The sequence below is a fragment of the Manis pentadactyla genome, chromosome 5, assembly GCF_030020395.1.
Source record: "Manis pentadactyla isolate mManPen7 chromosome 5, mManPen7.hap1, whole genome shotgun sequence".
Classification (NCBI taxonomy): domain Eukaryota; kingdom Metazoa; phylum Chordata; class Mammalia; order Pholidota; family Manidae; genus Manis; species Manis pentadactyla.
In genome coordinates, this window is record NC_080023.1 from 152,362,593 (window position 1) to 152,386,960 (window position 24,368).

The 24,368-nt window shown below is 48.3% G+C and overlaps 1 protein-coding gene across 4 annotated transcripts; it reads right to left on the reverse strand.

Annotated features, from left to right (window-relative positions):
• Window positions 1-1,513: 1,513 nt before the first annotated feature.
• RBCK1 (RANBP2-type and C3HC4-type zinc finger containing 1) lies at window positions 1,514-23,833 on the reverse strand. 4 transcript variants are annotated; one of them, XM_036924794.2, is made up of 13 exons: window positions 23,756-23,833; window positions 23,114-23,206; window positions 21,871-22,015; window positions 11,115-11,208; window positions 10,803-11,001; window positions 9,542-9,663; window positions 9,297-9,470; window positions 8,089-8,249; window positions 6,998-7,109; window positions 4,440-4,619; window positions 3,517-3,615; window positions 3,007-3,150; window positions 1,514-2,192 (listed from the first exon to the last, which is right to left on the reverse strand). In XM_036924794.2, exons 2-13 carry the CDS (start codon window positions 23,133-23,135, stop codon window positions 2,112-2,114), a joined length of 1,533 nt encoding a protein of 510 aa, XP_036780689.2. In that variant the 5' UTR covers window positions 23,136-23,206; window positions 23,756-23,833; the 3' UTR covers window positions 1,514-2,111. The 4 variants fall into 4 exon arrangements, with proteins under 4 accessions (XP_036780689.2, XP_057358844.1, XP_057358843.1 ...); XM_057502861.1 differs by lacking the exon at window positions 23,756-23,833 and adding an exon at window positions 23,486-23,624; XM_057502860.1 differs by lacking the exon at window positions 23,756-23,833 and having other exon boundaries at window positions 23,114-23,635.
• Window positions 23,834-24,368: the final 535 nt, after the last annotated feature.

Genomic DNA, 24,368 nt, shown 5'->3' on the forward strand with positions numbered 1-24,368 from the left:
AGCCCTGCACTGTGCTCCCAGCCCTCCATTCGGCTGCAGCAGGCAAACCCAATGCTGGCATTGGCATAGATGAAGTGCGCAAGTGAAAGATGCCGCCCCCCAGCCCCCCTCAGCCTGACTCATCCTCACTTTGGATAAGTCCATGGGTAAGAAGGCCTTCATTTTTGCCTCTTAGTGCTGTTGGGAAAAGAATGGCAAAAAGGTGCTGGAAAGGCTGTGTGAAGAGTGCTGGGGGTGCCAAGGACTGTGGTAAGGGGTGTGCACCCTGGTGGGCAGCCACCATCAGTGGCTCCGAACCATTCCTGCTACAAGGAAATGAGGAACCAGGGGTATCAAGCTTTGACTTTTTCAAGAGAAGCTGGGCATCTAAATTTTAATGTAGTAGCTCCCAATTTAAAACTACTGGTAAACAAATTTCTAAAGCGGTACCGGGTAGCCTGTAGCTTGCCAGTTTGTATCCCCTGCACCAAAAAATGGCTTCTAGTGCCTGGCCCTAAAGGATGCCAAGATAGGAGAAAGGAGCTGGGAAGAGAAGGTGTTCTGCCCCATCTCACTCCTGCAGCCCAGCGCTCCTCAGCTGTTTGACTCCCAATCAGTGGCTCTACCTGACCCTTTCTCACTCCCAGGGCGCGGAAAGTGCTGGAGCATGCCCTTCAGCTATGAGCTGCCGGGAGCCAGTGCTGGCAGAGCAGGAAGGCACTCATGTTCTCTGATACTTCTGCTTCCAGCACCTGGGGTCAACAACTTTAGAGCCTTGGCATCCAAGGACAGCATGTCAATGTCTTTCCAGGGACTGGAACAAGCCCTCCCCCCATGAAACCACATGCCCCAACTTCTAAGGCTGGAGTCCAGGACTTGAACAGCAAAGATGCCCACACCTGTTGTAATCATGGTCCACATCACTGCTCAGGATGTATCTTGGCCCTTAAGCACCAGATCTCAACAGGGGCGGAGTGGTCAGAGCGTGCAGTGAGAATTTACAGAAAGGACACTGAGAGCCATGTTTTATTAATCTCTGACCAGTACAGAACAGGGACTAATAAATAAATACTGTGCCATCTTCCTGAGATGTTAAAATTAGGATGGACAATCCTACCCTTCAATTGCAGTTTCACCTGTTCCTGGAAAATCTGCTTCCCAACCCTGGATGCTCACTGAGAGGCCAGAAATTTATAGCAAGCCTTTCCTGCCTGCCTGTAGTTGCTGCCTCGACCCCATCTTCCCCCTTAAAATCCAGGCTGATCTACAGACCCTGCTTTGCGGACTTTTCAACACACTGCAACTAGGCCTATTCAGGTGAATGTTGACCAAAGAGCATCCTGCCCCTCAAAGTGGGCACAGGAAGGCCAAGTCTAGTGCAAGGATCCCAATGCTCACTCATTCCACCATTGTCGGGGGCCAATATATCAACTTCCTGTCACCATTCCCGGAGGGCTTGGGATCCTGCCTGTGTATGAAGTCCCAGACCATGCATGACCCTTTCACTTCCTCTCACGGACATCACACTCATCCCTTCATGGAAAACCATTTTAATTAATTTAAAAGGCAGCAAAGAGGGAGACACAGAAGCCGGACCTGATGGGCTGTACTTTAGAAGCTGCCAGTCTCCCTCCGGGCTCTAAATAGGATTAGCAGCAATTCTAAGAGGCCCCAGGCCTTCCACAGCAAAGGGAGAGACAGTCACCCCCAGAAAGCAGGGGAGGTGGCAGGCTGTGAGTGCTCAGCATTGAGGGTGGTGGCTAGGGGAGTGTGGTTTCACAGGGGCTTTCAGGGGCTCCATCCAGCAAGTCCTCTGGCCAGGGCTGTGTTTAAGGCTGGGCCAGGCAGAGCAGAGAGCTGCAGAGAGCTGAGAGGTCTGGCCAGCAAGCCCCAGGGGAAGGGCCCCAGGCAGGTACAGCCATGGAAAAGAGCCAGCTCAGGCAGGGCCCCTGCAACACCCACAGCAAACAAGACTCCAAGCAGCTCGGGGCCTTGGCCTCTGCAGGGTCCCATTCTCAGCCAAGCAGGGAGGTATCTCCCAGGCCAGAAATCAGAGCCAAAGCACCAGCCCTGTCCCACAGCAGGATGGGTATGTGGGGTACGGTCAGCATGGCAACCAGGCCATCCTCAGCTCAGTGGCAGTTCTGACAGCTGGGGTGGCAAGGAATCCCATTCACCCGGCAGCGACAGCCCCCGCTGGTGTCTCCTGGGCCCTGGAGGATTGGGAGGAAGAGAAGAAAAGGTCAGGGCAGGGAAGACGGTGTCCCCCTGTACTTCTCCATCGCACCCCCAAAGCAGTGTCTGGGTGGGTCAGCACACGGGCAGCATGGAAGAGGGCAGCTCCCTCTGCCTCCATCTGTCTCATGTCCTTCTGCATGTGGCAACAAGCCCCCAGTTCCAGGAACCCACTCCTAATAATGGCAACTACCTTATACGGATCACTCTCCATGTGATACATACTTGCTCAGCATTTTTCTTACACTTTTTCATTCAATTCTGACAAGCCTGAGATAGGCCCTACTATCATCTCCATTATACAGATGAAGAAACTGAGGCTCAGAGAAGGTAGTAACAGCCTGATCACACAGCCAATGTTCTCACAGCCAGGGACCCACTCCACCTCTAACTCCAGACTGAATCCTTAACCACTGTCCTTTTAGAATAGGGGTAGGCAACCTTGTTCTGTAAAGGGAGTTATTTTAGGCTTTAAGGTCTCTGCCTTTTTAGCACAAAAGCAGCCATAAATGGTATAAATGAATGAGCATGGCTGGGCTCCCATTACACTTTATTTATGGACACTAAATTTTAGACTTCATATAATTTTCACAAGTTATGACATTTTTCCCCCCTTCTTCTTTTGATACTTTCAGTCATTTAAAAAAATGTAAAAACATCCTTACTTCATGAACTATACAAATACAAGTGGTGGGTTGGATATGGCCTGAAGTTTTCCATTCCACTCTTGGGCGAGGCCCAGGAGGACACCCTCCCCATATCACTCCCAAGCCCTCTACTTTCTGGACTCACAGCAGGGCCCCAGCGTGGGCCCTTGGTGACCCAGCAGATCTCGGTGTGGCAGACGGTGCAGCGGATCCAGTCACACCCGTCCTTCTTCTGCACCACGATCTGGCACTGTGGGCAGTGCATGGCCTCACCCTGCTGTAGCATTGACTGGAGCAAAGCAGAAGTGGCTTTTAGCCAGGCCAGGTGGCTGCTGGCCTAGGCCGGCTCCCTGGGCCTGCCACACCAGAGGGAAACCGGCCGCCCCTCCGGAGCTGTGGGACCACCCTCCTACACTGCAGTGCCAGGCCTGGCTGTGCCCCGCCTCCACACCTTTGTGTCTGTGGTCTCCCTTCACCTAGAGGATCTTCCTTCTGCTCGCCACCTGACCACTTGTCCTAAGTCCCACCTCTGGATGGGAGTGATGCCAGAGGGAGGTCAGAGCCTCTAGGGCCACATGAACCAGCCCTGAGAAGCCCCCAACCCAGAGCTGCCAGAACTCAAGTCCCCGGGCCCTCAGCCCTGCCCCCGCCGCACCCTCAGCATCTCCGTTGTCTGCTGGGCAGCCGCGTCATTCTGCGCCCGCAGGGCCAAGTCGTCCTGGTACTCCTTGCAGTTCATCTGCTCGTGAATGGCCTGCCGTGGGGTGAGGGGCTTGAGGTGAGACAGTTCCCCAGCAGGTTAAAAAACTGGGAGAGGTGAGGGGCAGGGCAGGCACCCACATAAGCACACAACGCCTTTGGATGCTGTCCTTGACTGGGCCTGGCTCTGTAAACCAAATACACACTTACAGAAGACACGGAGGCTGGGGAGGTGAAGCCAGGGTGGTCACATATGACAATTACACATACCCCTTGATGTCCTGATGGGCACAGAAACCCCTAAACCACCTCTCCTGTCAGCTGCAGCCCCTCCATCCCTGGTTAGGCTCTGCCCTAATTACAGGGCCAAAGCTCTGAGACTAAACTTGCTTAGGCCACAACCAGGCTCAGGCCTCTCTGCTCACTTTGAGCCCAGTCTCTGTCAACTGCTAGAAGGATGAGGGTTGGGACCAGTCTGAGGTAAGGGTACAGCAGGGCTCAGTCTGGGGTTGGGGTCAGGGCTCCGTCCAGGACAAGGGTTGACAGGTCTGATCTGGGGTCAGCGTTGGGGTTGGTCTGTGACTGGGATCAGAGCTCAGTCTGAGACAGGGGCTGGTGCTCAGTACTGGGCCAAGGCTCAGTTTACGTTGAGGTTCCATCTGGGGCTGGGGCTGGGACATAAGATTGGGGCTCAGTCCAGGGCCATGTCTTGGTTTGAGACTTAGGCTCAGTTTGGGGCCCACGCCAGGCCCTGTCACTGACATGCTGCTCAAGTCATGACCACGAGGCTAGCATTGTCTTCCCAGGAGAACAAGCAGTGAACTGCAGTGAGCTCCTGGCAGGACGAGGGTAGCTAGGCAGTGTGAGGCCCCATCCCACCTTGCAGAGTAGGCAGTTGACATGGAAACACACAGGGCAGGCAAACTCATTGACATCATCCTCAAAGAAGCACCACCCTTTGCAATCCGGGGTCTTGCAGTGGTAGCTGAAAGCACTGCGGTTTTCAGCAATGGAGATGCCCAGGTCCAGAAATCGCTGGTAGTCCTCGGGGGTCAGCAGCTGCCAACAGATGACAACCTTCTTGCTCGGGGTTCAGAACAGCTGCTCTGTGGCCCTCCTTGCCACCAAATCCTTGCCAGGAAGCCCCAACCCATAAAGTCCAACCCAGCCCAGGCTCTTTTCTCCCCATCTTCCTCAGCATTTAAAATCTCCATTCAAAAAGTGGATTAAAAGTTCTGGGGCTGGATGGTGTGATGGCTGCACAACAGTGTGAATGTATGTAATGCCACAGAACTATACACTGCTTAGAATGCTAAATTTTGTTATGTGTATTTTAACCACAATAAAAAAATAGGAAAAAAATAATAACAAGCAATGCTGGGGAAGATGTGTGGTTAAACTAGTATCGTGGTACATCACACTCTGAGAAAGCAATGTGGCAATAATGTTTCAACCACCACAAACTTTTAAGAGGCTCTGGGACTCACTCCACTTCTACAAGTTTGTCCTAAGAAAATAATATATAAGGAAGACACCATGCAAAATATTCCTTGAAGCATTCCTTACAAACAGAAACTGGAATTAAAAGAAGAGGTATAAACAGGATATATGCCATAGAGATTAATAATAATCTTTAGAAAGATTTTGTAGCAAAAACTCTTCTGTCTATGCTGGTTACAATGAAGTAAAAATCAAGCTTATGTTCTGTATCTTGTAGTGGTTATAAGAGTTACAGTTGTCAAAACTCATTGAACTGTACAGCTAACAATGGACGTACTTTATTGTGTGCAAAATATACCTTATTACGGTTGATTTTAAAAGGAAAAAAAAATCACCTCTGTCCAGAGACAACAAAGGAAACAGGAGAAAATATGATCGGGATTTCCTGGGATGGCAGGGTTGTGGGTGATTTTCCTCTGATTTCTGTTCTAGTTCTATGTGGTGCAGGCATGTGGCGAGGCAGGCCCCTAAGCAGAGGTGGACTTCACAGGGAAAAACTTCCAGGCAATGACTATGGGTGCTGGGGCTACGGGATGACTATATGTCTTGGGGCTCTCCAGGCTAGAGCAACAAGGCCTCGGTAACCACCCAGTGCTGCCTTTCTCTGACACCTCACAGACCACAGATAATAGTGGGGCTGCTCTCGCTGTGAGAGGTGGGAGTTCCCAAAGTTCTATCCCTTCTGCCTCCCCTTTTTCCCCTAAGGAAGAACACCTTGGGCCCCAGGAAACATTTGGTGAAGCTGGGTGATGCTCAGAGGCAGGGTTGTAAGAGAGGCAGAGTGATGGGCAGGAACAAAGTCTTGTGTATGTGCCTGTGGGGATCTCCCATTTGGACCTCAGCCACCTTTGACCCTGCCTCCATGTGTTGCATGGGAATCCAAGCCCAATGCCAGGAAAGCCATTCCCCAGCAGTTTAAAAAACACAAATCGCTTGCCCAACACTCTATTGTACAGATGGGGAAATGGAGGCCTACAGAAGGGAAAGGACTTACTCAAGAAAGTAGTCAGGGAGAGAACTCGACAACAGTAACATTAATAGTAATGAGAAAATATACACACATGCAGACATAAATACTGAGCACTGTGAGAGAGAGCTAGAGCAATGGCCCTGATTTGTTCAGGTCTCCCTGACTACACACCCTCAGGTAGTCCCGCTTGCATAGACTCGGCTTGAGCATGTGACGTGCTTTGGCCAAAGGCCCAACAAGCAGCAAGTGAGAAATGGACAGAAACCTGGAAAGCACACTCCTCATGGTGGGGCTATCCTCTGGCCACTCCTGAAGCCTGGAGCCCAGCACCCTGTGAGCAGGCCCTGGCCAGCCTGCTGCTGGATGAGACACCAAAATGGAAAGAGGCCCAGACACCCCAGCCATGGCAGATAAGACTAACACAAACCAGTCCATGCCAGCTGACCCACCGGCTAAGTCCAGATGAGATCAGCCAGGCCCAGTCTGGACCAGAAGAATCATCCAGTGAACCCAACCCAAATCACTAACACATAGCTTCATGGTTTAAATAAAGGGTGGTTGTTTTAAGCCACTAAATCTGGACTGACTTGTTACACAGCAAAAGCTAACTGATACAAGGGCTTACTATGTGCCAAGCACTACTTTAAATTCTTTACACATATTCTCTACAATCTTCACCACTTTTGAAACAGAAACGACCTCTAACTTGACCCTGAGATGAGAAAACTGAGGTTGAGTATCTGACTTGAGGTCACTGAGGCCATCTGGCTCCAGAGCTCCCCCAGTCTCAACCACTTTGCTGTCTTTCTTTCACAGAGGTGGTTTCCTTACTAGCTATTTCTCCTAATTCCTGTCCTGTTCATTGCTTGGGCCTCCAGCATCCCACACAGAGAAAGCTCTTGCTAAATGGCATCCTGGAGCCAGTTCCCACCTGCCAGCTCAGTGTGGCCCCCTCCCCAGGCCTTACCGCCCGGATCTCCCTCTCCAGCAGCTTGCCCGAGCACGAGTAGGTGTTGTCAATGAAGGGGCAGGAGACCTCCGCCTCCTGGCTGTTGCGGATGGTGCCCTGCAGACACTCCCTGGGAGGGGGAGGGGTGGAGGTTAGGGTCACCTGAACCCCATACACTCAGACTCTATCCTCACATGACAAGGTCTGGCCCCAGGTGGGCTTCTTCTCAGTACCTGCCTTCTCTTCCTGTCCCTCCAACCCATCATCAAGGCCTCCATTTCTGTCCATCCCACTGCTGTTCCCCTTGCTCCACTCCAGGTCCCATCACTCCTCACTGGCAGGATAGCGAGAACCTCCTCTCTGGGTTTCCTGTGTCCACCTCACCCCTAGAGTCTATTCTCAACACAGTGGCCCAGTCCTCCCATCCTGTCCTGCCCAGAACCAGCACCTCTCACTGCGGTTCACAAGAGCCCTGGTCACCCTCCCTAATACCTGCCCATTCCTCGGCTCCCGCCACACTGACCCCTCACTTGGCCAGGCACACATCCTCTGGTCTCTGCCCAAGTGCTCCTCCCTGGGCCTTCCCCTACCCTCTCCTGTTCTTTCGGCACAATCCACTGGCACGTAGCAGTTGACACTATTCACAACTATATCAGTGATTATTTGATCAACATTGGCCTCCCAAGGGGCGGTTAAACACCTCTGCCCCGGTGAAGGAGGACATGTTCTCCACAGCCCAGCAAGGACGGGCCTGCAGAGGAGCCTCAGGGAGGGGCGGCTGCCCACGGGAGGCGGAAGACAGGGCTGGCCCAGGCTGCCAGGGCTGAGGCCTCAGTGCACCCCCTCGGGCCTGGCCAGGCAGTGGCGCAGGGCACAGGCTCCGGAGCCGGAATGCGTAAGCGGCACGGCCTTGATCAAGCTGCGGGCCACCCGGACCCTCACATTCCTCCTCTGCAGAATGAGAGAGAGAGCGCCTACTTTGCAGGTTTTTGTGGGCGTCTAACGAGAAGTAAGTGACCGGGCCCCACCCACTTCCAGCCGTGGACCATCGGCGGCTGGGATCAACGCAGTGCGGCTGGGGGTGGGGTGGGGTGGGGCGGGGGCCGCACCTGCAGAAGGTGTGCAGACACTCGCGCAGCACCACGGCCTCGCCGGGCGCCAGCACAGAGTAGCACACGGGGCACTCGGTGGGCTCGGTGTTCAGCACCAGGCTTCTCTGATCCAGCTGCACGTGCTGCAGGTAGTTCCCCTCCAGCTGCTGCTGCTGACGCTGGGCACATGGGGCGGGGCCGCGGGCGGTTAGGGTCTCAGGTCTCAGACCAGGGAGGGGGCAGGACCAGGGGGCGCCGCCCAAACCCTTAGGCGAGGCCGGATCCCTGGGTGGGGTAGGGGTGGCCTGGCCGCGGGCAGGCGCGGGAGACGCTGGGAGAAGTGGGATCGGTGCTGGGCCTAGCAAGGGGGAGGAAAGCCAGGCGCTGGAGGGCCAGGCAGGGGCAGGTTGTGGCTGCGTCCAGAAGTCAAAACAGACAAGGGAGCGAAGGCGGTAGCAAAAGGCAGGGGAGTCATGGTCTGAGCGAAGTCAGGGGTAGCAGGGCAGGGCTGGGGCCAGGGAGTGCGGGGAAGCCAGGTCATGGTTACAGAGCAGGTCAGGGGTATGCAGGGTGGTGATAAAGCCAGGGCGCAGAGTAAGGCCAGAGAGAGGATGGTGTAGAAGGGACCAGGACTGAGATCTGGCAGGGGTGGGCCAAGGGCAGCACTGGGTCCAGAAGGGAATGTAGGTGTGGGACGAGAGTGGAGTGGGCATCTGATCAGAATGGTGAACAGTCAAGGCTAGCTATCTGTGTAGTCACTGCATGTGGCACGTTCTGGGGTGGGTCTACCAGGGTCATAGGAAGTCGGGGAGTGGGGGTGGGGGCATAGCCAGTGAGGGAGAGGGGTCAGGAGTAGCAGGTTCCAGAGTGAGGTCATGGCTGAGTGAAGCAGGCGCTAGGTCACGGTGGATGAGTGTGACGGAGGCGTGGTTAAGATCACAGGTAGGGTGCTGGGTTCACAGGCAGGACACTTCGCACACAAAGGGTGTGTAAGTCAAAGCTAGCGGCAGAGCAACATCCCACGTAGTGTGGGGCATGTGGTCACAGGCAGAGCAGGGTCTCAGCAACACGATGACCTCTGAGAGAGGGTGGGTCACAGTCAAGTGCAAGGTCACCGCCAGCAGTGGTCATGAGACGCAAGGCAGCAAAGCGGGGCTGGGGTGAGGGGGGGCACTGCAGAGGGCCCTGCCTTCCGGCCTCCGCCTCCCCGCCTGCCCCGCACCCACCTGCTGGTACTGGCGCAGCGCCTCCTCCTCGCCGGCCATGCGCGCGCGCTCCTCCTCATCGGGCTGGTACGAAGCAGGGACCTGGTAGGCCTCGGGCCGCGCCCGGCAGCACATCTCGCAGCCCGGCCGAGTGGGCTTGTTGATGAAGGTGCAGCCGAGGCACTGCCAGCCCACCTGGGGGCAGAATGGCGGTGAGCGTGGCGCGGGCACGGGGCGGCGCCGGCCGGGGCGCAGAGGCTGCTTACCGGCTGGGGTTCGGGAGCGGCGTCCGGCTGGCCTCGTCCGGGCTGCTGGGGGGCCCCGGGCTTCGTGGCTGCGGGCTCCTGTGGCCCCCGAGGCTGCAACGCGAGATCCTTGAAGCCCAGATCTGGGGAGGGGAGAGAAGGGGTTGGTAGATCCCTGAGGCCCACTGCTCCCACCCCTGAACCAGCTGGGCTCCCGCACCCCACAAGCCCCCTCCACCCCTTCCTCCTCCCTGGAGGGTCTCTGGCGGGGATAGCAGACCTCCCAGACCGGGCTGAGTGTGCTGGCTCCCACAGGGTCAGGGTCCCTTTCACCCATGAATGAATGCCCCGTTCTTCCAGCTTAAAAACCCTGCTGCCTAAAAACGACCTCCTGTGCTCCCGAAGTGATGACCTAGCGGGAAAAACACTTCTGAGGTGGTCCTGCCCAGTTACTGGATCTGAATCCATTCATGAGGACACAAAGGGCAGAAAAACAAAAACCAAAGTGGCTTGGACTCCAAATATTAGGAGAGTCAGAGGAAGATCGAGACCAACGATTGAAAGAGACAGACATGAGGAAAGCTGCCAGGTCTGTGCTACACAGGACATCAGAGAGACAGACACTGGGCACCATTTGATTAAGAGCTGTAGATTAGAAAATAGTACTGCATCAATGTTAATTTCCTAAAGCTGACAGTTGCACATGTTAATGTAAGAAAAGGATCCTTTTTTAAAGGAAACACACTCAAACATTAAGGGGAGAAGGTCGTCATGTCTGCAACTTCCCTCAAAACAGTTCAGAAAAAAATTGTGTATAATACTTATAAAATTTCTATTAATAATTTCTATAAAAAATTATTATAGAATGATAAAGCAAAGCAAACATGGTAAAACATTAGCATTCTGGGGACTCCAGATGAAAAGTACATGGGAATTTGTTATACAATTCTTTGCACAATTTCGCAAACTTTTTGTAGGTCTGAAAGATATCAAAAATAAGTAACAAAAAATTAGAATAAATTCCAGCCATTATTATCATATCCAGTTTACAGATTCATAAAACTGAGCAGAGTAGGCACCCACCCAAGGTCACAGAGCAGATAAATGTCAGTGCCAGGTTTGAACTCAGCATCTCTTCCCCAGCAGGCTATTCTCACAATGGTTCCTGAAATGTCCTCTCGCACTACGAATAAGACCCTCCTCCGGGGACTCCCATGGGCTCTGCTGCCTCTCGCCCTAGGACCTCAGGTAAGTCCCGTGTCACTCAGGGGCACAGCCTCACCTTCCAGCATCCGCAGCTGCCGCTCCCGCTGCAGCTCCTGAGGGTTGAGTGAGGTGTTGCGGGCTGAGAGCAGATAGAGGTAGGCACTGTCCCCATTGCGCCTCACCCCATGGGAGTGCAAGGTCTCCTGGTCCCGTGCTAACCGCTGACCAATCACCCACTGCTGCAGGGTTGGCGGGAAGCCATAGTCCAAGAATACCTGGCCGGGCACATGAGAGAGGCAGAGTGGGAAGGGAGGACCAGAGTAGAGAGAGGTGGGGGCAAAAATGGGAAGCCTTCGGCCTGATGTCCCCCTTTAGCTCCTTTACTCACCATATCCTTGAGGGAAGCCACCGTCATGTCAGGGCGCACCGTGAGCCAGATGGTGACAGTATGCATATGAGCATCCTCCACACTCACCCAGAGCCTGCGGATTAGGGCAACAGGCTCTGCCTCAGCCACCAGCTGTTGACCCATACATGTGTGCATACCTGTGCATGCACATGACCAAGTACACACACATGTTCCCCCAGTCTGGGCTAGGGACCTCTTCTGGATTCCCATACTCCTGGGCTTCCTCCTTTATCAGAATCTACTGCTTAAGCCCCTCCAACAGCTCCACACTTGCTCTTAGAATAAAACCCAAATTCCCCGTGGCATACAAGGGCCTCCATGCACTAGCCCCTCCTTACCTCTCCAGCCTCTTCTGTGATTGCCCTCAGCCAAATCACCACCAGATATTATTCACTATATGCCAAGACCCTTCAAAGCACTTAACGTGTATTAACTCATTTAATCCTCTCAACAAACCCTTGTGGCAGATACTGTCGTCACCTCTATGTTACAGATAAAGACATGAGGCACAGACAGGTTACGGAGACTCTGCCGAGTAAGCAATTAATAACTATCAGAGGCAGGATTTCAACCCAAACAGTCTAATTGCAGAGAAAATGGTTTTAAATACCAACCTTCTCAAGGATTCCTCATACATTTTTGGAAAACCAGAAGCACAAAAAGGAAGAACTAAGATGGAAAAACGTAACTGATCCCAAAGGAAACAGATAAAGTAGGGTACAGAAAAATGAAGTCCACTTAGTACCTTCAGGGAGACTTGGGGAAACACTGTGACTGTCAAGCAAGAAGAGCAAGAAGCAATCAGAAAATGAGGAATAGTTCCTGGAAATTTACAGAGTGACTCCTGACTCATCTAACCTCGAGCTCCAACTCCAAGTTCACAGGAAAAATGGGAGATTGTAAATGACATCCTGACAAGGCAAATAATAAATACAGAATGTGGGAAAATCCTGGAAGTCAAAGACCAGGCTTCTTTAAATAGTCATGGCATATAAATAGAGAAAAAGAATAAAACTTAAGACAATATTAAAAATGCTATGTGTCCATCCTGTTTGGCTCCTGATTGGAACAAAAAAACTATAAAAAGTGTTAATGAGATAATCAGGGAAATCTGAATATAAGCAGAGTATTTGGGAATTTCAAGGAATTATTAATTTTTTCAGTGTGATAATGGAATCGAGTTTATTTTTTTAAGTCCTTATTTTTTGAAGACACTAAATTATTTATTTATTTTAATGTTTTATTAAGGTATGATTGATATACACTCTTATGAAGGTTTCACATGAAAAAACAATGTGGTTACTACATTTACCCATTTTATCAAGTGCTCACCCACACCCCAATGCAGTCACTGTCCATCAGTGCAGCAAGATGCCACAGATCCACTATGTGCCTTCTCTGTGATACACTGTTCTCCCCGTGATCCCCCACACCATGTGTACTAAACGTAATACCCCTCAGTCCCCTTCTCCCTCCCTACCCACCCGCCCTCCCACACACCTCCCCTTCGGTAACCACTAGTTCCTTCTTGGAGTCTGTGAGTCTGCTGCTATTTTGTTCCTTCAGTTTTGTTTTGTTGTTATTCTCCACAAATGAGGGAAATCATTTGGCACTTGTCTTTCTCCACCTGGCTTATTTCACTGAGCATAATGTCCTCCAGCTCCATCCATGTTGCTGCAAATGGTAGGATTTGTTTTCTTCTTATGGCTGAATAGTATTCCATTGTGTATATGTACCACATCTTCTTTATCCATTGATCTACTGATGGACACTTAGGCTGCTTCCATATCTTGGCTATTGTAAACAATGTGGCAGTAAACATAGGGGTGGATATGTCTTTTTGAATCTGAGAAGTTGTATTCTTTGGGTCAATTCCAAGGAGTGGGATTCCCGGGTCAAATGGTGTTTCTATTTTTAGTTTTTTGAAGAACCTCCATACTGCTTTCCACAATGGTTGAACTAATTTACATTCCCACCAGCAGTGTAGGAGGGTTCCCCTTTCTCCACATCCTCTCCAGCATTTGTTGTTCTTAGTCTTTTCGATGAAGGCCATCCTTACTGGTGTGAGGTGATATCTCATTGTGGTTTAATTTGCATTTCCCTGATGATTAGTGATGTGGAGCATCTGTTCATGGAAGACACTAAGTTATTTAATAATGAAATAATATTCGAGATTTGCTTTAAAATACTCCAGAAAATACCCTCAAAATTCCTCAGAATAATGATTTTTCAACACGCAGCCAATTATCAATCAAGAGGGCAAAATAAATGAAATTTTTAGATGTAAAGATTCCAAAGGTTTACCATCACTTTTCCATATGGAAAGTTTTTGAAATCCAAGAAACAAGAATAGCTGATTCTGAGGCAGAGAATGGAAGAAAAACTTAAGGAAATTAAAAGGACTAGATCTTCATCTTCACAATATTCTTCTTCAAGCAACAGGGGTTATGAAACAAAAGTGCATAGAATTTTGACAGCAATACTTATTCCAATAGTGAATAACATGTCCATAACCAAAATATTATTTTCATGGTTTTATCTTGTTGGAATCAATGTAGAAGCAAAGCATGGGAGTCTTAATTATAGCTAGGAAACAAAAGCTGAATATTAACCTTAACACCAATAACAAAAAAAATACAGTTGGAGCCCTCATAGCCAGTATCTTCAGGATCCATACAAATCAATTAATCAGAAAATTCACTAAAGCAGAGAATTTCAAAAACATCTGCAGACAAACCTTAAACACTTAATTTTATCTTACAAATCATAAATGTACATTCATGGGCCGAACTCTAGGTGAACAACCAATGACTTTTTTTTTTGTATCATTAATGTACAGTTACATGAGCAACATTATGGTTACTAGACTCCCCCCATTATCAAGTCCTCGCCACATAACCCATTACAGTCACTGTCCATCAGCATAGTAAGATGCTATAGAATCATTACTTGTCTTTTCTATGTTGTACAGCCCTCCCTGTGCCCCTCCCTACATTACGTGTGCTAATCATAATGCCCCTTTTTCCCCCTTATCCCTCCCTTCCCATCCATCCTCCCCAGTCCCTTTCCCTTTGGTAACTGTTAGTCCATTCTTGGGTTCTGTGAGTCTGCTGCTGTTTTGTTCCTTCAGTTTTTGCTTTGTTCTTATACTCCACAGATGAGTGAGATCATTTGATACTTGTCTTTCTCCACCTGGCTTATTTCTCTGAGTATAATACCCTCTAGGTCCATCCATGCTGTTGCAAATGGTAGGATTTGTTTTCTTCTTATGGCTGAATAGTATTCCAATGTGTATATGTACCACATCTTCTTTATCCATTCATCTACTGATGGACACTTAGGTTGCTTCCATTTCTTGGCTATTGTAAATAGTGCTGCGATAAACATAGGGGTGCATCTGTCTTTTTGAAATGGGGTTCCTGCATTCTTAGGGTAAATTCCTACGAGTGGAATTCCTGGGTCAAATGATATTTCTATTTTTAGTTTTTTGAGGAACCTCCATACTGCTTTCCACAATGGTTGAACTAATTTACATTCCCACCAGCAGTGTAGGAGGGTTCCCCTTTCTCCAAATCCTTGCCAGCATTTGTTGTTCTTTGTCTTTTGGATGGTGGCCATCCTAACTGGTGTGAGGTGATACCTCAATGTGGTTTTAATTTGCATTTCTCTGATGATTAGCAATGTGGAGCATCTTTTCATATGCCTGTTGGCCATCTGAATTTATTCTTTAGTGATGTGTCTGTTCAGATCCTCTGCCCATTTTTTAATTGGATTATTTGCTTTTTATTTGTTGAGGTACGTGAGCTCTTCATATATTTTGGATGTCAACCCTTTATCAGATCTGTCATTTATGAATATATTCTCCCATACTGTAGGATGCCTTTTTGTCATACTCGTGGTGTCCTTTGCTATACAGAAGCTTTTCAGCTTGATATAGTCCCACTTGTTCATTTTTGCTTTTGTTTCCCTTGCCCGGAGAGATATGTTCATGAAGAAGTTGCTCATGTTTATGTCCAAGAGGTTTTTGCCTATATTTTTTTCTAAGAGTTTTATGGTTTCATGACTTACATTCAGGTCTTTGATCCATTTTGAGTTTACTTTTGTGTAAGGGGTAGACTCCAGTTTCATTCTCTTACATGTAGCTGTCCAGTTTTGCCAACACCAGCCATTGAAGAGGCTGTCATTTCCCCATTGTATATCCATAGGTCCTTTATCGTGTATTATTGGCCATATATGCTTGGGTTTATATCTGGACTCTCTATTCTGTTCCACTGGTCTATGGGTCTGTTCTTGTGCCAGTACCAAATTGTCTTGATTACTGTGGCTTTGTAGTAGAGCTTGAAGTCAGGGAGCATAATTCCCCCTGCTTTATTCTTCCTTCTCAGGATTGCTTTGGGTATTTGGGGTCTTTTGTGGTTCCATATGAATTTTAGAACAATTTGCTCCAGTTCACTGAAGAATGCTGTAGGTATTTTGATAGGAATTGCATTGAATCTGTAGATTGCATTAGGCAGGATGGCCATTTTGACAATATTAATTCTTCCTAGCCAAGAGCATGGGATGAATTTCCATTTGTTAGTGTCCTGCATTCAGTCCATTTACATTTAGGGTGATTATAGATAGATATGTACTTATTGCCTTTGCAGGCTTTGGATTTGTGGTTACCAAAGGTTCAAAGGGTAGCTTCTTTACTATCTAACCATCTAACTTTAACTCACTTATTACACTATTATAAACACAGTCTCATGATCCTTTATTTCTCTCCCTTCTTATTCTTCCTCCTCCACTCTTTATATGTTAGGTGTTTTATTCTGTATTCCTTTGTGGATAACTGATTTTATTTTTTGCCTTCAGTTAGTATTTGGTTGGTCTGCTTTCTTTGGTGTGATTTTATTTTCTCTGGTGACATCTATTTAGCCTTAGGAGTACTTCCATCTAGAGCAGTCCCTTTAAGATACCCTGTAGAGGTGGTTTTTGGGAGGCAAATACCCTCAACTTTTGCTTATCTGGAAATTGTTGAATCCCTCCTTCAAATTTAAATGATAATCATGCTGGATACAGTATTCTTGGTTTGAGGCCCTTCTGTTTCATTGCATTAAATATATCATGCCATTCTCTTCTGGCCTGTAAGGTTTCTGTTGAGAAGTTTGATGACAGCCTGATGCGCTTTCCTTTGTAGGTGATCTTTTTTCTCTCTCTGGCTGCCTTTAATACTCTGTCCTTATCTTTGATCTTTGCCATTTTAATTATTGTATGTCTTGGTGTTTTCCTCCTTGGGTCCCTTGTGTTGGGAGATTTGTGGGCTTCCATGGTCTGAGAGACTATTTCCTTCCCAAGCTTGGGGAAGTTTTCAGCAATTATTTCTTCAAAAGACACTTTCTATCCGTTTTTCTCTCTCTTCTTCTTCTGGCATTATGTGATATTGTTCCGTTTGGATTGGTCACACAGTTCTCTTAATTCTTTCATTCCTAGAGATCCTTTTATCTCTCTCTGCCTCAGCTTCTCTGTATTCCTTTTCTCTGATTTCTATTCCATTAACAGTCTCTTGCACCTCATCCAGTCTGCTCTTAAATCCTTCCATTGATTGTTTCATTTGCTATTTCCCTCCAGACTTCATGCCTTAGCTCTTGCATATTTCTCTGAAGCTCCATCAGCATGATTATAACTTTTATTTTGAATTCTTTTCCAGGAAGATTGGTTATATCTATCTCGCCAGGCCCTCTCTCTGGCATTTGAGTAATTTTGGACTGGACCAGGTTCTTCTGCCTTTTCATGGTGATAGACGTGATTGCCAGTGAGTGGCGCATGTGTCAGCTGGGAGAACAAAGTCCGTTCCTTCTTGCTGATTGCCTTGCCCTTCTCCACTGCCTGTGCTGGTTACCTGCACACAGGAAGCAGTCTCTGGGTTAATTCCCTGAGCTGCAGTGGGCGGGGCGCCCCTCGGGATGACCTAGTGCACTACCGGGGGTTGCATCCGCGCTGGGTGTGTTCCCCTGCAAGAACGGCACCCTTTCATGCCTTCCAGACCTTGTGCCGGCTTCCTCTGTCTGTTCCAGGCAGCTGTGTGCTAGCAACAGCCGCTCGGTCTGGCCCGGTTAGCCGCGTGCTAGGAGAAGACTCTGTGTTGTTGCTGTGGGCGGGGCTGCTCCCTGGCTGGTCCGCAGCAATGGGGGGGTCAGCCGGTTTGCGGTTTGCTTGCAGTGTCAGTGGGGGTGGGGATAAACAGCAGGTTGCTTATCGCTGTGAGGGGCTTCAGAGCTGCGTTGCCACCCGTGGGGGTTAGGGCACCTGAAGTTCCTTAGGATTCCCAGCCTGCTGAGCTGAGTGTGCCGGGACAATTTTGTCCACCTGCTAAACCCTTGTCCCTTTAAGACTTTTAAAGTGCCACTTTTCTTTTGTCCCAGGAACCCGGCTGTGGGGACCCACTCACAGTCTCTGTCTCAGATTTTACTTTTCCATTTCTCTAATATCCAGTACTCCATGCAATGTGTGTCTGTGCTCCCAGTGCAGATTACTAGGGCTGGTTATTTAGCAGTCCTGTGCTGCCACTCCCTCCCCAATCTGAGTCTTTTCCTCCCGCCAGTGAGCTGGGGTTAGGGGAGTGCTCGGGTCCGCCGGGTCATGGCTTTGTATCTTACCCTTTTTGTGAGATCCTGAGTTTTTGCAGATGTAGATGTAGCCTGGCTGTTGTACTGTATCTTCTGGTCTCTCTTTTAGGAATAGTTATATTTGCTGTATTTTCAAAATATATATGGTTTTGGGAGGAGATTCCCACCACCCTACTCATGCCGCCATCATGAGTGCCATCCTCAATGGCTTTTCTTTGAGTATGACTCTGCTATTCAGTTTCTCAGGATTTTTTTTTTGGTAGGAACCACATCCATAATACATGATCTATGATTTCCAGTACCAGCTTCTTTAGAGAGGGGCAAGGACTTAGACATTCTCAAAGCATCTGAGTACAGAACCTTCTGGATTTTTACCATATTTCTTACAAGTGTCTCATGCTAAAGTGATTATAGTATTTTTGGTGACTCACTTCTACCTTACCTTTATAAAGCAGTCAGCTTTGTTTTCATAGAAATAGTTCTCTTTTAGCACTCATGACTTAATGATTGATGTACCAGCTAATTAAACTATGTTATTAGAATAAGTACAGCTTTCATAAATAAGTTGTGTGCAGCAATATATTTTACAGCAGAAACTAGAGTACCACTTAATTGGGGGATCAAGTGGAAGTCAACTGGGAGAGCTCGTACTATAACACTTTCACAAAAAAACAGAAACCAGGAAAAGGAAAGACATGAATATGTGAAATTCCTAATTTTTCATAAGCACACAGTTTCTGTCTCAAGTCTATGTATCAAGAAGTGGACACAAAAGTATTTTATTTAAAGTCAAGTGGCCATACTAACTACAGATTCAGTGCAATCCCTATCAAAATCCCAGCTGACCTTTTTTTTGCAGATCCTAAAATTCATATGGAGAGTCAAGGGACTTAGAATAGCCAAAACAATCTTTTAAAAAAGAACAAAGTTGGAAGACTCACACTTCCTGATTTAAAAACTGACTACAAGGGTAAACTAATCAAAACTGTGTGGCCTGGCATAAGGGCAGACATATAGAGCAATAGAAGAGAAACTAAAGTCCAGAAATAAACCTCATATTTATGGTCAATTAATTTTCAACAAAGGCACCATGATGATTAAATGGGGCAAGAACAGACTTTAACAAATGGTGCTGGAACAACTTGATAATCCACATTGAAAAAAATGAAGTTGGACTCCTACCTCACTCTATATACAAAAATTAACTCAAAATGGATCAAAGACCTAAATGTAAGAGCTAAAACAATAAAACTCTTAGAAGAAAACATAGGGATAAATCATGACCTTGGATGAGGCAATGGTTTCTTATGACACCAAAAGCACAAACAATAAAAGAAAATAAAGATAAACTGGAATTCATCAAAATGAAAATCTGTTTCAAAGGACACTATCAATAAAGTGAAAAGACAACTCACAGGATAAGAAATGAAAATATATATCTATTGTATGTGTACACCACATTTTCTTTATCCATTCATACACTGATGGACACTTCAGTTGTTTCCAGGTACACAGATGTAATGGAATATTACTCAGCCATAACAAGAAGGAAATCCTGCCATTTGCAACAACATGGATAGACCTTGAGGGCATTATGCTAAGTGAAATAAATCAAACAGAAAAAGACAAATACTATATTATCTTACTTATATGTGGTATCTTAAAAAACCAAAGTCAGAGAAACAGAACAGACTGGTAGCTGCCAGAGGTTGAGGGGGAGAGGGGATGGGTGAAGGTGGTCCAAAGGCACAAACTTCTGTTACCAGATAAATAAGTTCTGGGTATGCAATGTACACAATGGTGATGACAGTATTATATATTTGAAAGTTGCTAAGAGTAAATCTTAAAAGTTCTCATCAGGGAAAAAAATAATTTGTTAACTGTGAGGCAACAGAATGATCACCATAAACTTACTGTGGTGATCATTTCACAATATTACATATGTTTATTTATGCACATTGTATATGTCAAGTATACATATATAAAACTGGACACAATTCCTATGCAACACCAAGCAATTCTTGAACACCAGCAAGGGGTCCTACAATTCAGCTCAATTCTGACACTATCTATGCACAGGCAGCGTCAGCTTCCACAGCTCCACAGCTCAGTCCTACGGCACTGCCTCCCCCTCCTCTTCAGATGCCAATCTCAAGTCCACGTTGTTACCTGTGCTGCTGACCAAAGTGGCTATAAATCAGAAATTCCCACAACCACCAACTTTGGTTCTAATTTGCTAGAGCAGCTCACAGAGAGAAACATTTTACTTAAATGATGACCAGTTTACTTTTAAAAGGGTACAACTGAGGAACAGCCAGATGGAAGAGTATCGGGGCAAGGTTGCACAGAGCTTCTATGCCCTCTCCCAGAGTGCTCCATTCTCCCCCAATCTCCCTGTGTTCACCAAACCAGAAGATCCCTGAACCCTGTCCTTTGGGGTCTATGGAGGCTTCATTACTTAGGCATGGTTGATTAAATCACTGGCCACTGGTGACTAATTCAACCTCCAGGCCCTTTTCTCGACTTAGAGGTCAGGGGATGAGACTGAAAGTTCCAACCCTCAAACAGCCCCTATCTGCAGGTGATCTAGGGCATTCCTAGAGTCATCTCATTAACATAAAAAAGGACACTTTTTTTTTTTTTACTACTCTCATCATTTAAGAAATTCCAAGGCTTTTAGGAGAACTATGTCTGGATGGGGCAAAAAGACCAAATATTTATTTCTTATTATAAATCACAACATCACAACACCTTAAGCTAATACGTTATATGTCAGTTATATCTCAATAAAGTTGGGAAAAAAAGATATGCCCATAAAAACTTGGACACAAATGTTCAGCAGCATGATTCATATAGCCAAAAAGGAGAAACAACCATCAGCTGATTAACAGAAAATACAGTCTATCCATACAATGGTTTACTATTCAGCAAATAAAAAGGAAGGAGGTTCTGACGACACGCTACAAAATAGATGAACCTAGGAAACATGATGATGCACGAAAGACGCCACACACACAAGGCCACATATCACGTGATTTCATTTATATAAAATTTCCAGAGCATGCCAATCCTGAGAGATAGAAAGGAGATGTGGGGAAATGGGGAAAAGTAGGCAGATGGGACTACTAATGAGGAGGGATTTCTAATGAGTCCAGGGTTTCTCTATGGGATGATGAAAATGTTCATAATTGATTGTGGAGCTGGTTATACAACTCTTGAGTATACTAAAAGCCTTGTACTATATACTTTAAATTGTTGAATCATATGGCATGTCAATTATATCTCAATAAAATCATTTTTAAAAATCTCATGGGATCTACCAGGATCACTGGAAATCAGAAACTGTAAAATCAGTAAAAAAGCAGATTAAAAAAAAAAGATAAACTCCTTCTATTGAATGAATAACATGTATCAGGTACTGTCCTGTTTCAGCATCAAGTTTAAGTCTCCCAGGGCACAAACTGACAGTAGCCATTCTCTTGATTTTCTTGCTAAGAGAACCCTGAATTCTAGTTGGATACCTGACTATATTTCACAGCCTCCCTTTAAGATGAGTGGCTGTGAGAAAAAAATTCTGGTCCACATAAATTAAGTGGAAGAAGTGTGTACAAATTTCTGAGGTGTGTTCTTAAAAGGAGTGTGGAGAGGGCACCCTTGTAAGTCCTGCTGACGAGAATGCTGATGTGATGGCTGGAGCTGGAACATCCTTTTTACACCATGAGGTGAACCTCAAAATGGAGGCCATGAATGGCAGAATAACAAGACAGAAGAAGCATGAATCTCTCTAGGACTACAGGGAGCAAAGCTTCCACATCTGGACTGCCTGCCATCAAATTTGTTTATGCTGCTGTCATATTTTTTTCCTGTTATATGAGGCCTAATATCCTAATGTACCTCCTAACAACCCATGAGATAACTACTATTGTTGCCTTGTTTTTTAAATGAGAAAAGGGAACAGAGGTAAGGTGATCTGCCCTAATCTCACAGTTGATTAGTGACAAAGCTAGAGTTTGAAACTAGGTCTCTTGATTCTAGAACATGCTATTAATAACTGTTCTATAAGCAAGAATATACCGCAGCCGGGGTTCAGGAAGCCCTAAGTCCCTGGCCAGCCATGCATTCCCTACCTGATGTCCTGTGTCAAGGAGACATGAGGCTTCACTTGCACACTCAGGGGTACCCGTTGCTGTGCCAGCCAGATGGCACACTGCGTAGCCACCTGTTCATCCCCGCCTGCTACTGCTCGGGTGAGTCTCAAGGCCATCTCTTCGGCTGAAAACCAGCACAATGGAAGCAGGTTAGTACAGAGCTTATTTTTCAGAAGCTGGAGGTGAGGGGGTAAAGGAGGAAGTGATCCTTCGTACATGCTGTTTCATCTCTTCTTGATGAACTCCTACATATCCTTCAGCACCCAGCTTAAAAGTTTCTTTCTCTGGGACATCTTCTCTAACTATCCTCCCCACACCCCATCCCTGCTCATTTGGTTCTATTTTTCCTTCATACTCCCAGGTCCCCCATAATTCCATTCATTTATCCAACAAGTATTCATTGAACTTCCACTATGTGCCAGCCACTGTCCCAGAAACTGGGATTCAGCAGTGAATAAGAAACAGGGTCCCTCTCTTCATAGACCTTCCAGCCCAGTAAGGAGACATTTTATCAAGAGAAAAAAAATCAGATTGTGATCCATGCTTGCAAGGAAATAAACAAGGTAAGGAGATCAAGGAAGGCCACTGGGAAGAGGTGACACTGAAACAGACCTGAAGGAGGAGAGGCTGGATATGTTAAGATTCAGTTGAGGAAGAGTGTGCCAGGTGGAAAGAAAGGTAAAAAGGCAAAGGCCTTGGGCAAGAAATGGTTGGATTAGAACAGCAAGAAGTCAATGGGGCTCCAGTGGAATGAGCAAGGGGGCAAACGGGCAGACTGGGGTCAGCAGGCCCGCAGTCCTGAGTTACCCAGAGACTCTGGGCTTTGTTCTAAGAACACAGAAACACAGGAGGGTGTTTGAGCAGAGTGGAGACATGACCTGACTATGTTCAATGCTGGGTAGGTGGGGCGAAAGGGGAGGCAAGGACCCCCAGTATTCCGTCAGTTGATGTCTGTATTCCCCCCACCAGCCTGGGGAGGTCTCGTGCGTCCTCTGGGAGCTCCCCACCCCCATCCCGGCACAGAGCTGGCCCAGGGAGAACTCCCGGCATCAAATAAAGGAGTTACTAACATGCCACTAGAAGCATCCAAGGGAAGAAACTGAGGGGCAGGGCAGGACCAGTTAAAGCCTCCTCTCCAGGGCCCTTCTGGGCAGGGAGGCCGGGCCCTGACACAGCCCACTTCCCACCCCACGTTTCCCAGCCGCCTCCAGGCTGTGCTCACCTTTCTTGGTCTTCTCGTCCATCCGGCGTGGCTGTGCCCATCCCCCCAGGCGGGGGCGGCAGCTCCGGGGAAATGCTACCTACGGGTGGTCCCCTGGCAGAGGATAGGCGACCTGGAGCGACTCAGCCCCGGCCGGTCTCCTCTCGCGCCGCCCGAGCCCTCTTTGTGCTCCGGTGTTCCCGGCAGCAGTCGGGTAACATCACCCGGGGACTGAGAATGGGGCCTGGGATAGGCAACGGGCTGGACCCCCGCGTCGGACGTGTAAGGGCTGGGGACACCGACGCAAACCCGCAAAGGGCAACAGAGGAAATGGGACAGGCCTGGTGGAGAGGGCAAGGGGCGACGCCGCACAGTCCCCGGGGCGGGACCCACTTCTCTGGGCTGGGAGCGCCCCCGGCGGCCGAGATTTCAGCCCACTCCCTCCTCTCCCGAGCGGCCAGTCGGGAGGAAGGCCAGAGCAGCCTCGGCGGAAGAGAAAGTGAAAGTGGCAGCCCCGGAAGTGCGGCGGCAGATTGTCGCGGGATCACGCGGCGGCAGTCCCGGCAGTCCCCGCCCCGTCCCGGGTCTCGGCGGTTCCTGGTGTCAATGACTCTGTCCGGGCGATCCTGGTCGTGCTGACCCGATTCCGCGACCCCAGCTCACCTGCTCGGCCGTAGCGAGGAGGCGGGGCTCGGGGGAGGTGGGACGGGCGGAGGCTCCGCCGAGGTCCGGCGGGGCGGGGCCTGGCGGTGGCAGGGGCGGACAGCGGCCTGTAGGGCGGGGCCTGACGGGGGCGGGGGCGGGCACCGTTATCGGCTCAGTTTGCAGAAGAGGAAACCGAGGTCCTGTTCGTTTATGACCCGCGCGGAGCCACGCAGATGTGCTTGAATCCACGCAGGCGGGCTCAGGAACCTACCTATAGCCAGCGAGACGCTGCTTCAGGCGGTCACCCTCCATCATTTTACTGAGCCACTAATGAAGCTTGAATTCGTCCAGTATAGGCTGGAGCCTCTTTGCATCCTCCAGCCTCTCTGTCCCTTAATTTATCTCCCACACTTCGTTCCACCCTTCAGCAAATCCTGAGGGCTCCCCCTGCAGAAGAGATTTCAGAATCTGTCATCTGTCCCCGACGCCCCATCCTATTACATCTCCATCATATCCCATCTGATGTCTTGTACCAGCCACTTCATTGCGCTCCTTGCTTCTTTGGCCTCTAGCGTCCATTTTTCACCTAGCTGCCAGAGGGTCCTGTTAGAATGTAAATCAACCGTGACAT